At 44.3% G+C, this 13,873-nt stretch overlaps 1 protein-coding gene across 3 annotated transcripts in view; it reads left to right on the plus strand.

Moving 5' to 3' along the window:
• The window catches only part of GPAT3 (glycerol-3-phosphate acyltransferase 3), a 58,563-nt gene extending 45,063 nt beyond the window's left edge, over positions 1-13,500 (plus strand). For all 3 annotated transcript variants that reach the window (XM_004777326.2, XM_004777327.2, XM_004777328.3), the window contains 8 exons: positions 176-265; positions 2,401-2,494; positions 2,798-2,913; positions 4,070-4,125; positions 5,097-5,182; positions 6,803-6,931; positions 7,643-7,722; positions 12,259-13,500. In XM_004777326.2, coding sequence (XP_004777383.1) covers positions 176-265; positions 2,401-2,494; positions 2,798-2,913; positions 4,070-4,125; positions 5,097-5,182; positions 6,803-6,931; positions 7,643-7,722; positions 12,259-12,355 — 748 coding nt within the window. In that variant the 3' untranslated portion in view covers positions 12,356-13,500. The remainder of the gene's footprint in view (positions 1-175; positions 266-2,400; positions 2,495-2,797; positions 2,914-4,069; positions 4,126-5,096; positions 5,183-6,802; positions 6,932-7,642; positions 7,723-12,258) is intronic.
• Positions 13,501-13,873: the final 373 nt, after the last annotated feature.

Consider the following 13,873-nt stretch of genomic DNA (forward strand, 5'->3'; position numbering starts at 1 on the left):
CTTGTCGGGTGGGAGCTGTTTTCCACTGGAGTTTTGTCTGAACGTCTCAGTGCGACTTTAAGAAGTGAACGGTGCGTGTGTTTCAGAGCACAGGCTGCTGGGAGGAGCACGTCGAGGGTTTTATTGTTTTGTTTCCTAGGAGTGCCTACCACGCACCATTTTCTCTTTCTTTCAGCCTCAAAAACTGGTTGAGTGAACTGGTCCACCTGACCTGCTGCCGCATCTGTGTGCGAGCCCTCTCCGGCACCATTCATTATCACAACAAGTGAGTGTCCGCCAGCTCCTTCTGTCTGCCTTCTGTCTGCCTTCTGTCCCTAAACCCAGAGGAAGCAGGTGAAGTCAGCGTGCTTCCAGTATGTTTGTCCCTGCTGCTTAGAGCATCACAGACGTGACAGTCTTGCATGAAACACTTTTATTATTTTTTTTAAGGATTTTTATTTATTTACTTGATGGACAGAGATCACAAGCAGGCAGAGAGGCAGGCAGAGAGAGAGGGGGAAGCAGCCTCCCGCCGAGCAGAGAGCCTGAACGCGGGGCTCGATCCCAGGACCCCGAGACCACGACCTGAGCTGAAGGCAGACGCTTAAACACCGAGCCACCTAGGCACCCGCATGAAACACTTTTAAAAAGCCATCCATTTGCTGAAGGAACCACATAAGAATGTAATGACCCTTGATAATTGGGCATTTCTGGGGTGCAGGCCAGGCCTGTGCTTCTCCTAGGTCGTCCCCCTGGGCAGGCACCGCTGTCCTGTTGTGTAGGTGAACAGGGGAAACTCTGGGACTGGCTGGCTGAGGTCACATGACTAGTTTGTGGCAGAGTCAGGCTGTGAGCCGGGTCTGTGGGGAGGTGAGAAGTGAGGCCGTTGACAGGCCTGTGGTGTCGGGGACGGAGGACGGATTGTTAGCCCGTGAGGCTGCTTCCGAGCCTCAGCCCTGCTGTCCCAACGTTCCGTAACTGAGCCTGAAGACGGATCACTGCACTCTGCTTCCCTCACCCCTACCAGCAGAGGAGAGTGGTACCTGGCGGACGTTAGTAGCCGACTGAAGGAACTTGGATTGCTTTTGAATTACTTTTCTGTTAACTCACTTTTATTCTTTTTACCTTTAACTTCATTGTTTTAAAAGTTTTGGAAAAGCCTCTCTTTTTTTGTTGACTGGATCTTTCTGCCTCATTTGTGGAAGGGAGACATTATCTTCTTTGGCCTTACCATGTGTTACCAACATAAAAGGCCCCTTAAGTTTCTAAAATTACATGATTTTGACTTTGAGCTGTGAGTTTTGGGGATGAGAAAATGCTTTGGTAGAACTGTGGTTAAAAGAGCTACTATCTATAGAAAAGGTGTTTTAGCGGCACCTGGGTGGCTCAGCGGGTTAAAGCCTCTGCCTTTGGCTCGGGTCATGATCCCAGGGTTCTGGGATCGAGCCCTGCGTCGGGCTCTCTGCTCAGCAGGGAGCCTGCTTCCCCCTCTCTCTCTCTGCCTGCCTCTCTGCCTACTTGTGATCTCTGTCTGTCAGATAAATAGATAGATGAGATCTTTAAAAAAAAAAAAAAGGTGTTTTAATTACATAGAGAGTTCACAACTTATTATGTATAGAATTTCTTCTAATTTTAAGGAAAGCATACTAAAGTTGTTATGCATTTGGTTCTTTCTTTTCTGTATTGGGCCAATGAAGACTGCTTTGCTTCATTAGTGTCAAATACTGGTTGAACTCTAGGACAGAGGTCGGCAGCTGAACTACGGGCCTAGAGGCCAAATGCAGCCTGCCGTCTGTTTGTTTGTGAAGAAAGTTTTATTGGAACATAGCCATGCTCATTCACTTATATATCGTCTGTGACTGCCTTTGTGTCAAAACAGCAGAGTCTAGTAGTTTTGACAGGGATTGGCTGGTTTGCAAAACCTCAGATACTTATTATCTGGCCCTCAATAGGAAAAGTTTGCCAACCTCCTTTTAAGGGGATCGGAGGGAGGAAACTACAGTAAATTGACTCTGTGGGTCACTGTGGGTCACTAAAGGTGATGCTTACGAAGACTGCAGTTGTAGGGAAGTACTTGAGTGAAGCTTGTATATCACAATATTAAATTTATGGATTCTTTATGACTCAGTCAAATGTTTCTAAATCACCCTTTTTCATTATAAAAGGGAAATGGACAATTACAAAAAGACAATGTAAATATATATAAAGGGCAAGTCATTGGCCCCTTTTCCTGAACTCTTACCCCACTCCCATCACACTGCCTGGAGGTAACCTTTTTAAGATGGGACCATATACTTTGAAACTGTATTTTTTAATGTTCTTTTTAAAGCAAAATAGGATGAATCTATGGAAGCTGTTCTGCAAAGTAATGACAATTCTTCAGGTCTATTTTTTTTTTTTTACCATTGTTTGTAATTGCAGGCAGTACAGACCCCAGAAGGGGGGCATTTGTGTTGCCAACCATACTTCCCCAATAGACGTCTTGATCTTGACGACGGATGGATGCTATGCCATGGTAAGAGCAGCTCAGTGAAGGGGTATTTCAGTGTACTTTTAATCTGCCTTTCTACTATCATAACTACGTTGAAAGACTTCTACTTTTTAAAGCTCGGGTATTTTAAGCTTCAAATTCAAAGGTGCTACTAAAGAAGACTTTTTGCTTATATTTGGCCATTCACATCCTAAGAACTTCAGTCAGTAGAAGAAGGCCAATCTTTTTTCTTCATGGGGAATAAGAACTTACTGGTACTTAAAAAAAAGAAGCTTTCCTTGCCTAGGTGTGTCTTTACATGTTTCTTTTTGTCTCATGGCATTTTAGGTTGGCCAGGTCCATGGTGGATTGATGGGAATTATTCAGAGAGCTATGGTCAAGGCTTGTCCACATGTCTGGTTTGAACGCTCAGAGATGAAGGATCGACACTTGGTCACTAAGAGGTAAGCAGTGACAAAGGTTACTCGGTATCCTTTGGGGTAGCATAAAATCTGATAAATCTTGGCCTTCCTGCCAAAGAGGGCTGAGCAGTACCAAGGATTAAACCTAAAGTATGTGGAGTTTTATTTGTGGTTACCTTTTTCTGCTGAATCACCTGTCCTAGCTACATTCTTAAAAATTTTAAGCCTGTAGTCACAGCGGGAAGTATGAGATTAGAGGGCCCATGCGTTTGTGTTGCTGTGGCTTGGGTATAGCCCAGTCACTGAGTTTTCAGAATTAAAAATTACTACCTTGTAAGTTAAATAATTCGTACCTGTTTTGCTGAGTAAAGAGTTGGCTGATTTCTTGCCGGAAGTCCGTTCTCACTGAAGTCCATCTAGAGACAGAGCTAAAGCTCTTTATGAAACAGGAGGCTTGAGGATTTGGAATGGAGATGAGCTACCAGAAGCTTTTATTGGGTAACAGCTTTTTGTCTGAGGCCTTTAACTGCAGGCCCTGTGGTTTATTGCTTCTAGAAACATGAAGGCGTGCCCTATTTTTCAGAGTAAAATGAAAAGTCCTTGTTGAAATCTGTTTAAGGTCAGTGAAACTATTCCCCAGTTGGAGAGTATTTATCAATGAGTGGCACACTGGGGGCTCTAAGTCTCTATGTGAGCCTTCCAGCGCCTGGAGAGCAGTTGGAAATCCAGGGCTGGCCCACGGAAGGCAGGACTCAAGGTGGAAGCCCCTTCTCAGCTTTATGGTGTCCGTGTCAGAGGACAGCTGAGCCTACTTATTTAAGGAGTTTCTGTATTCTTCATGGCCATGAGGCCGACTGGTCCAGCAATCAGTATTCCCATTTTCAGATGACAAACATATAAGTACATGGAAAAGAACACAACCCTCCTGACATGGGGGCCCCAGAGCCCATGTCCGTGATGACCTCAAATCCTTTGTTAGGAGTCGGCAGAAGGCACTGAAGTTGGCTAGCTGTGACATGAGAGCAACGGAAATAGTACAGATGACCTTCGGCTTTTTTGAAAAGGGCCAATTTGAGTTGGTTCCCTTTACTTATGTCTTATTTTTCCCTCCTTCTTGCTGTACAATCGTATTTGTGCAGATAGAGTGTGGGGAGACCTTTATGGAGGTGGCATTTTGACCCGTTGTTCTTCTTTGCAGACTGAAAGAACACATTGCTGATAAGAAAAAACTACCCATATTAATCTTTCCTGAAGGTAAGGAAGGGCGGCCGCTGACCAAGCCTTAGTTGACAAGGACCTGCCCGAAAAGCGTGGGAGGGCTGAGTGGTTCTGGACCAGCATTCTTCGTCCAGATCTGCCGTCCCCCAGGAATGAGCTGCCCTTCTCTGGGCTGGTAATCCCTTGCTTTCTTTTGACATTTGATGGAAGTCATGATGTTTTGTTCTTGTTTTTGTTTTTGGAAGTCATGGTGCCTTTTTGATCTTAAAACTCATTTCTGTGTAATGAACTTGGACAGGTATTGTTCATAATTTTTCAAAAGTCCTTATTTTTATTTTTTATTTGTAAAAGATTTTATTTATTTATTTGAGAGAGAGAGAGATAGTGAGAGCACAAGTGGGAGGAGAGGGAAAAGCGACTTCTGGCTGGGCAGGCAGCCTGTTGTGGGGCTTGATCCAGGACCCCAGGATCATGACCTCAGCCTAATGCAGACGCTTAACCGACTGAGCCACCCCGGGGCCCCTCAAAGAGCCTTATTTTAAAGTATTGAGATTGTACCTATTATGCCGAAGTTATATCACTAGAGCATTTAATAACAAAGCAAAAGTTTGTTATGAAATTTGAGTAGAGCTGTTGAGTTACTTCCTTAAGCAGGGATTGATCTGTATCACAAAATGATAGTAAACTATGATTTTGCTATGATTTATTTTATATCAAAATAATTCCTTTTAAAATTTGTTTGAGGGATGCCTGCATGGCTCAGTTAAGTGTCTGCCTTTGGTTCGGGTCATGATCCCAGGGTCCTGGGATTGAGTCCCACATTGGGCTCCCTGCTCAGCACGGAGCCTGCCTCTCCCTCTGCCTGCTGCTCCGCCTGCTTGTGCTCTCTCATTCTCACTGACTCTCTCTCAGATAAAACAAAACAAAATAAAATAAAATAAAATAAAATAAAAAAGTTTGTTTAAAAACCCACCTTTAAAAGCCACCTTCTTTCCACCGCTCTGCAGGGACTTGCATCAACAACACTTCAGTCATGATGTTTAAAAAGGGAAGCTTTGAAATTGGAGGAACCATACATCCAGTCGCAATTAAGGTAAAACAGGTGCCCCTTCCTGGCCCCCCCAAAAGGGCAGTGACTCAGTAACTTTATTTTGATATAACTTCAACCTTAAAATCTGAAAGAATAACAAGCCCTTGTGTACCCTTCTCCCTGCCCGAGCTTTATTACAATATATTGACCTGTAACATCGTCTAAGTTCATAGTATACCATATGTTGGCTTGATACACTCACGTACTGCAAAGTGCTTGCCGCCACCAGAGTTTTAGCGAACACCTCCGTCAGATCACGTAATTACTAGTTCTTTGTTACGGCGAGAACATTTAAGAGCTGTTCTCTTAGCAACTTCAAGTGTATAATCAAGTATTTCTAACTATAGTCACCATGCTGTGCATTAGGTCCCCAGAACTCATTTATCTTAGAACGGAACGCTTGTGCCCTTCGACCAGCATCTCCCTGGTTCCTCCACCTCGTCTGCTCTCCTGCTGGGCCCCGGGGAACCACCGTCCTAGTCTCTGTTTCTGTCAGCTCAGCTCTTTCAGACTCTGCATATAAATGATACTACAGAGAACTTACCTTTCTCTGAGTTACATGACTTAGCATGGTGCTTTCAAGGTCCATCTGTTGTCACGAATGTCAGCATTCCCTTCTTTCTCGCGGCTCAGTAGCATTCCATTGGGTATACACTACGTCTCCCTTCCCAGTTCATCTGTTGGCAGACACGTAGGCTGTTTCCAGATCTTGGTTCTTATGAATACTGCGCTGCAATGACTGTGGGGTACAGATATCTCTTCAAGATCTTTCCATTTCCTCTGGCTATATACCCCAAAGCAGGATTGCTGGGTCATGTGGTAGTTCCATTTTTGATTCTTTGAGGACTCACACTGTTTTCTCTAGTGACTGTACTGATTTACATCCCCACCACCATTCCCTTTTCTCTATATCTGTCTTTTCTTTTTTCAAATCTGTTTTACATAATTGCATTCTGCGCTAGATGTAATTTGAAGAAAATGATTTGTAATTTTCTGCTAAGCCAGAATGTTTAGAAACCACAAGTTTAAACTTTCTCAGTTTGTAAACTGAGTCTCAGAGACGACATATAATCTGCCTCCCAGTCACACGGCTGGTTGGCGGAGAAACTGTGATGTCATTATATTAGAACTATTTAGCCAACCAGCGAATTCTAAAGACCTCCTATGTATAAGGTCTTCCTCAAGGCCTTTGTGTACTTGTTACTCAGATTCACCAACTGTTCGCATTTTTCCCTGTTGGCTGGATATTTCTCTCTCTATGGATGTGTGTACAGACAGGTCCCCGGGGACAGGGTGCCTGGCATCGTGTTGAGTAATGAAGACATAGTCAGTAATAAGCAGAAGAGTAATGGTGCCCACTTTTGCCTGCCTTCAGTTAAGTGGGGAGACTGATCTTTCGGACTCGGGGGGATAACCCTCTTGTTGCAGCACTCTGGGGTTCGGGTCAGAGGAGTCAGCTGGCCCGGTTTACTTCTTCAATCCCTTCCGTCAAACGAAGTAGCTTCTCTTTTTCTGGGGGTCTGATAGACATGTTTGGCTTGTCATCTTAGAACCACTGATATGGATAAGAGAGGCCACCACTTTGTTCATAACTGGGATGTATTTTCTTTTCTTTTTTCTCAGTATAACCCTCAGTTTGGGGATGCATTTTGGAACAGTAGTAAGTACAACATGGTGAGCTACCTGCTTCGAATGATGACCAGCTGGGCCATCGTCTGTGACGTGTGGTACATGCCCCCCATGACCAGAGAGGTATCTATCTATAGGTAGCAACTGGTCTTTGGTGCTTTATTCAGTCAGTCAGATCACGGCGAGAAAACTTACGTAAAATCCTGGGTGCCTCCCTTACCCCCATTAGCTAGAGATGGACTTCCTTTCTGCTTTCTCAGCAAATGGGTCATTTAAAGTAAAAAATTGTATTCAGGTTTCTTCAAATAAGGTTATTTTGAATTCAGAGACTTTTTTCCATAATTGTTTTTACAGTTGCTGTTGGTTTAGTGAACCTACAGATATTATGGAATGTTGTATGTTGGAGAAGACTAATAGTGTAATAAATATATATACATGAGAGATACAAATTAAACAATACAGTACTTCATTTTCTTGATAGAACAAATGATATTTTCTATGATTGAGAACAGTGCTGAGCTAAAATGTGAATCTTCCTTTTTAGAAAAGAGAGAGAAAGAGTGCAAGGACACGCGCATGTGGGGGAGAGGGGGAGAGGGAGAGATTCTCTTAAGCAGGTGTCACGCCCAGTGTGGGGCCTGATGTGGGACTGGATCTTACCACCCTGAGATCGTGACCGAAGCTGAGAGCAAGAGTCAGACACTGAACTGACTGAGACACCCACCGCCCCTGAATCTTACATTTTAAAACAAATCTGAAGACTATGATAAATTTATTCAAGAATTATTTGAAAACTCTATTCCCACCATGTGCTGGTAACTGTCTTTTCCCCAGGAAGGAGAAGACGCCGTCCGGTTTGCTAACAGGGTTAAGTCTGCCATTGCTGTGCAAGGAGGGTTGACTGAGCTTCCCTGGTAAGACATTTTCAGAAGTACTGTCATTTTCTTTATTAAAAAATCACCTTCAATAATGTCATTGATTGTACTGGTTAGCAGAGGTTTAGCTGAAAGTGACTGGTTTACGTAAAAGGGCGGTGGCTTCGAGAAGGTAGAGGTTTGCCCCTCCTGCTTAAACGTGGGCAGCGCAGGCTGGTGTGACGGGTCCTTCCGTGTTCTCCACCCTCCGTGTGCCTCCGCCACAGGGGCCCGGACGCCTGCTCCAGCGCTACTCCACGTGGAGAAAATGGCCCGCAGGAAGGAATGGAAGTAGGGGCCCACGCGTCTCTTTAAGAGCACGGGATGGGTGCTGGGAATGTCACGTCCACCTCTTGGCTCGACCTCAAGTTATGTGATAAGAAGGCTGGCGAATGCCATCTTTGTTCCCGAAGGCCCTATGTCTAGCTAAAACGGAAGATTCTTTTGCTGAAGAAGAAAGTGAGAATAGATTTGGGGGTGGGGAATGGGTCCTGGGAGCAGGGGCAGTGTATGGGCTTGTTCATACTTAACGCTCGCTGTGACTCTGTTGAAGAAAACTTAAAGACTTGAAAGGAAATAAGTGAAATATTTTAGTTATGGGAACTTTGGATTTAATTTTTTGTTTGAGGAGAGTTGTGTGTAGGTGAGTGTATTAGTTGGCTTGGGCTGCCGTAACAAACTACCACAGCCCCAGCGGCTTAAACAGCAGAAATGTATTTTCTCACAGTTCTGAAGGCTGGTAGTCTGAGATCAGGGTGCCAGCAAGGTCGCTTTCTGGTCAAGGCTCTCTCTCCCTTTCAGCTGGCAAACGGCCACCTTCTTGCCTTTGTGTGAATTTGGGGAGAGAGGGTGAGAGAACACAGCAGGCTCACAGGTGTCTCTTCTTATAGGGGCACTAGTCCTACCTTGAAAATTAGTGACCGCTCTTAAGGCCTCATGTAAAACTAATTACTTCCCAAGGGTTCCATCTCCAAATACCATCTTACTGGGGGTTAGGTCTTCACTATGTGAATTTGGGGAAGTGCATATACTTTCAGTCTGTATTAGTGAGGGGTAACTCTACCTACATTATAATGGGAGATGAATCATACTTTAGATCCTGTAAGTTCATTAAGTTCCCCTGTTTATCTTTTTTTGGTGTTTTCAAAACACTTCGCATGAAGAGTTTGCTGGAGGCACTTAGAGTCACATTCTCGGAGCAGGATTTGGCTGAGTCAGGCTCAGCCTGTTGCCACGAACTCCTGAACCTGCAGAGGGACCCAGGACTGCTCAGGAATTAAACTTCTGGAATAAGAACTAATAAGGACTAGCTGGATCCTTTTTTTTTTTTTTTTTTTTAAGATTTTATTTATTTATTTGTCAGAAAGAGAGAAAGAGAACACAAGCAAGGGAAGAGGCAGAGGGGGAAGCAGGCTTCCTGCTGAGCAGGGAGCCCAACGTGGGGCTTGATCCCAGGACGCTGGATCATGACCCGAGTCCAAGGCAGACGCTTCACTGACTGAGGCCCCCAGGCGCCCTGCCAGCTGGATTCTTATACTTCTTTATGCAAGGCTGGGGGATGTCTCCAGAATATTTTGATCCATTCATATACCTTTTTTCTTTTTTAAATATTTTGTTTCTTAATTTGTCAGAGTGTGCGCGCACAAGCAGGGGGAGAGGAAAGCAGAGGCAGAGGGAGAAGCAGGCTTCCCGCTAAGCAAGAAGCCCGATGTGGGACTGGACCGCAGGACCCTGGGATCATGACCCCAGCTGCAGGCAGGCGCTTCACAGACTGAGCCCCTCAGGCGCCCTCCATTCATGCATCTTGATACAACCCATTTTGCCCAGGAAACTTGCTTCTGGCATCCGTTATGCTAATTAGGAAGCCACTAATTTCTGTAGTGAAAACCCATTTCTAAACTTCCTTGTGTGAATTAACAAGGTTTAGGAAGTTGATAGAAAACAAAGGCAGCTGGAGCCTTAGAGTGGCAGCTGCGGAGGGTGGCCCCGCGGACGGCCCCGGGGTGTGAGTTCCTGACTTAACGGCCACCCGGCTGGCCCTAAGGTCAGGATGAGGGTCAGGAGAGGCTGAAACAAATATTTGTATCACACTACCTAAGCCGAAATACGGGAAACTAAATCACGGATGCCACAGCATCCTGAAATGACGGACTTCCGCAGGTCCTAGCTTATGAATGCCCTAGTGAGCCAAGTTCACTCTGCATCCGGCTTTCTCTTTCCTGCTCCTCGTTTTCATTTCTTTACTCTGCTTTTTCTCACCTGACTTCTCAGCCCTGCTTCTGCCCTGAAGCCATATGAAAATCTTGGAGCTTTGGAACAGTAGCCTCAGACACCGAAGAGAGGAAGAAATCCTTGAAAGATAATAGCCTACCCAAGTCAGCCACAGGACAGATCTCATTCAGATTGGCTTAAACAAAATGTGTCAGAAAGCATCCTTAGGGGGTGCCTGGGTGGCTCAGTGGGTTAAGCATCTGCCTTCAGTTCAGGTCATGATCTCAGGGTCTTGGGATGAGCCCCATGTCAGGCTTCCTGCTCGGCGGGGAGTCTGTTTCAACCTTTCCCTCTGCCCACCACCCCGCATCGCCACTTGTGCGCGCTCTCCCTCAAATAAGTAAGTATAATCCTTAAAAAAAAAATCCTAAAAAAAATGATCCCCAGAATTTTTCAATACCCTTTTATTGGGCCGTATGCAATTTTGTTATAAGTGATTACTTTTAATTACTTAACTTCTTCTTTAAAAAATAAAAGCCTCACCGCCTTTTCAGGTGTGTGTGTCATTCACACACTCGGTATGAATTTTTTTTCTAGATTAAATGGGAACTCGACTGTATCATCTTAAACAGGCTTATATATATGGCTGCTGGTCTCCTCAGGAACTCAAATCTGCTGCCATTGCAAAGGGGAATTGGGCAAAACTTTAAAGTCTCTAGAAGGGGTAAGGCACAGTTGGGGTGCTCAGAGCAGTGTGTTTTCTCGGTGCTTAGGAGAGTTGCCTCAAAATAATGTCAGGATGCTTGGGGCAAATGTTGCTTTTTCGTCAGTTTTGGCCTGGACCTTAGGAAAGAAAGAATGGTCTTTCTTCTGCCTCTCCCTCTGCCGCTGAGTTCTTACTATTCAGAATTCACACAAACGCAGTGAATACTTAGAGTAGCTCCTTTGGATAAAAGAGGCTTTGGGGGACAATTCTGGGGAGCTAACAACAATTTATAACCTGTTTCAAGGGAATTTCCTCCAGCTGAGCCCCTGGAAGATGTGTGGAGCTCAGTCTATTCCAAGTCGAGGACTTGTTGTGGGCTGTGTCCTGGATTTGAGTCTGGATTTGGTTCAGGCAGGCGCTTGTTTGTCGGTCAAGTTCTGTCTTCGTGGCATTGAGTTCATGGGCTAACCTGTGATCCGCTCATCATCATCAGAGAGCACTTGGTAAACATTCGTGCTTAGCTGGGTTAAAATTAAACAGGCACAGTATGAAGTAAGCAAGTTCACCGTCCATGTGCCCTAGGAGTTCAAAATCAAAGACATTACATTAGGAGAGAAATTGTGGCCCCTTATAATCCAGTCTCCTGCCAGAGCTTCCACTTTGTTGTTTCTTTGTGTTGTCCTAAGAAGGAAAGGTGTGCAGAGTCCTTATAACCCAGGCAGCGCTGTTTTTACCACTCTGGACAGAGTTCAAAGATTCACAGACTCTGAATTCAGGAATGCTGCTTACACAGGCACTAACTACTGCTTCAATGCAATTTATGATTTTGTTGTTTGTTTTTATTTGGAGTCTGTTTTGGAATAGGGAAGATTATAAATACTTGAAATATGTAGTGCTTTGAATGAAAATACAACTTGGTAGACATAGGATTAGATATGAATAATGATTAACCCATCTATCTTTAAGTAATTTACCCATATACATACAGTACCCTCACCATTACTTGTGTGTATATTTTAAGTGTTCCAGGTGATTTTCTAGTTGACATAAGACACAAGTTGATTAGATGAAAGAAAACAATACTTTGCTTTCCTTGGGGGAAAGGAGAGGTAAACAATTAATATAAAGTCCAAATATGAGTATAGCGACCCCAAATTCTAAAAAGAAACTGTGTGGAGATATTGCTCTATATTTTGTTTATTTCTTTAACTTATTCTTTTGAGAGAGAGAGAGAGAGGCTAGGGGTGGAGGCAGAGGAAGAGACCCAAGGAGGTTCCATGCCTGGTGCAGAGCCTCATGCGGGGTTTGACCTCTTGACTCTGAGATCATGATCTGAGCCACAATCAGAGTCGGTCACTTAACTGACTGAGCCACCCAGGCGCCCCTGACTTTTTTATTCTATATGCTAGTCAAGCGTCAGAGGGCTTGCTCCTTCCCCAAAGTACTCCGCTGTGGTGCGTGGTAGAACAGGGACTGAAACCTGGGTCTTTCTGCTTTCAAAGCCTGCGTTCTTTGGCCCATGGCCATTTAAGTGTCGTGGCACAACCAGGTATTAGCAGCTCATGCTTGTTAACCCGCTGTTGGGTCTGTATCTTATTTATTTGCTTTTTTAATCCCAGGGATGGAGGGCTGAAGAGAGCAAAGGTGAAGGACACCTTCAAGGAGGAGCAGCAGAAGAATTACAGCAAGATGCTTGTGGGCAACGGGTCTCTCTGAGTCGGACTCCGTGCTACCCTGGTCATCAAGTTTGGCTTCCCAGAACCAGCCCCTAGAAATGGAATGTGCTGGGGTTTTTTGGCGAGGGAGTAGAGTGTAGTTTTGTTTTACTGTTTTGGTTTATTTGCTGCTGCTGTTAATCTTTTCTACAGGTTGGATTGTCTCTACCTCTTTATGCCAAAAGCAGAACCCAGCGGGGTGGGGGGCGTTTCGGCTTTTGTTGTCGCTATAGCAGTAGCCTCATGAATTGTAAGGTAGTTCACTGAGTTGAAACAGATCCTGCCTTTTGTAAGATGATGACATCATCATTAATCAAATGAAATACTTCTGCAGGGAAAAAGTACTTCTTAAACACTTTTGGAACTCACTGTGTTTCTCAAAAAAAATCCCCCTTGCTCTCTTGGTGATTAATTTTCTCACTCCTTCTCCCCTTACCTCTCCTTCAGTCCCTTGAACAGTGAGATCACACATCGGTTCAGGGTCCCCTCCATGGTTACCTTCTACTGCAAGATCGAAAAGAAAAATGGAGGATGTTCTTTAGGAGAAAGGGCAGATTTGTGGCCACTTGATCTGAAAGTTGAAAGCAAATGTAAATATTTTTTTAAATAGTGTGTTAGAGGCGAACTTCAATTTGGTCAGCTGTACCAAAGAAAAGTGTGTGCAGGTTACTGTGTGTGTTTATAGGTAGGTGAATTTTGAATAAATCCTTTTAGCTGGCAACTGCTGATAAAGTTTTAAGTTTCCCTTGTTTGTACACTAAAGATCTATATCTAGTGCCTCTCCTATCTCCTGATTTGATGTTGTACTGAAACGTGTTTTCAAACAGGAGGAGCCCTTAACAACCACACGTCACGTTGTCTTCAGCGGGGGTCTGAGTGAGCCCCTCACCCTCCACCCCTTTGAGGTTTCTTTCAGAATGTTGCCAGTTCCTTAAACAGAAAAATAAGTGGAAAAATTACCTTTTGGAAACTGAGCCTTAAATTTTTTAAGGGGAAATAAGTGTTTCCCGACTCACACAGCATAAGCAATGTTGGATGGCAATGTCATGCCGTGTTATACTCGGAGAGTATTGTCTCTCTTCCGGTAACCATGTACAAAATGTGAAACTGTCTCACCGTGAATATAAATAAATTCTATATTTCTAAGTGTGTGTCCATTGTGTTCCCTCTCCTCTACCCTCTTCTGGTTGGGGTAAGTTAAATTTTTTCTTCTTATAAACAAAGATTGTTTGTTTTCCATATCAGTGACATTAGCTAGAATTTGTTGGACCGGAACCGTCTGGGAAGTGAGAATGTGAACAGCTAGTTTTGTTTGTTTTTTTCTTTTTTTGGTAGCCTGGTTATCTGGACTTTGACCCTGTGAACTCTGCCTTGAGCTAGCCATAGACTTCACTTAATTTGTAGGTGAACTCGGGCAACTCTTTTCCAACTGACTCTAGGTATGTCCAGTGCAGCCCTATCAGTCGTCCTTCCGTCGAACCAGATGGGTCTGATGCCAAAGGAACTTCTGTAACCAGTT

Source organism: Mustela putorius, unplaced genomic scaffold (assembly GCF_011764305.1).
Source record: "Mustela putorius furo isolate JIRA1106 unplaced genomic scaffold, ASM1176430v1.1 tig00000040_pilon_pilon_pilon, whole genome shotgun sequence".
Classification (NCBI taxonomy): Eukaryota; Metazoa; Chordata; class Mammalia; order Carnivora; family Mustelidae; genus Mustela; species Mustela putorius.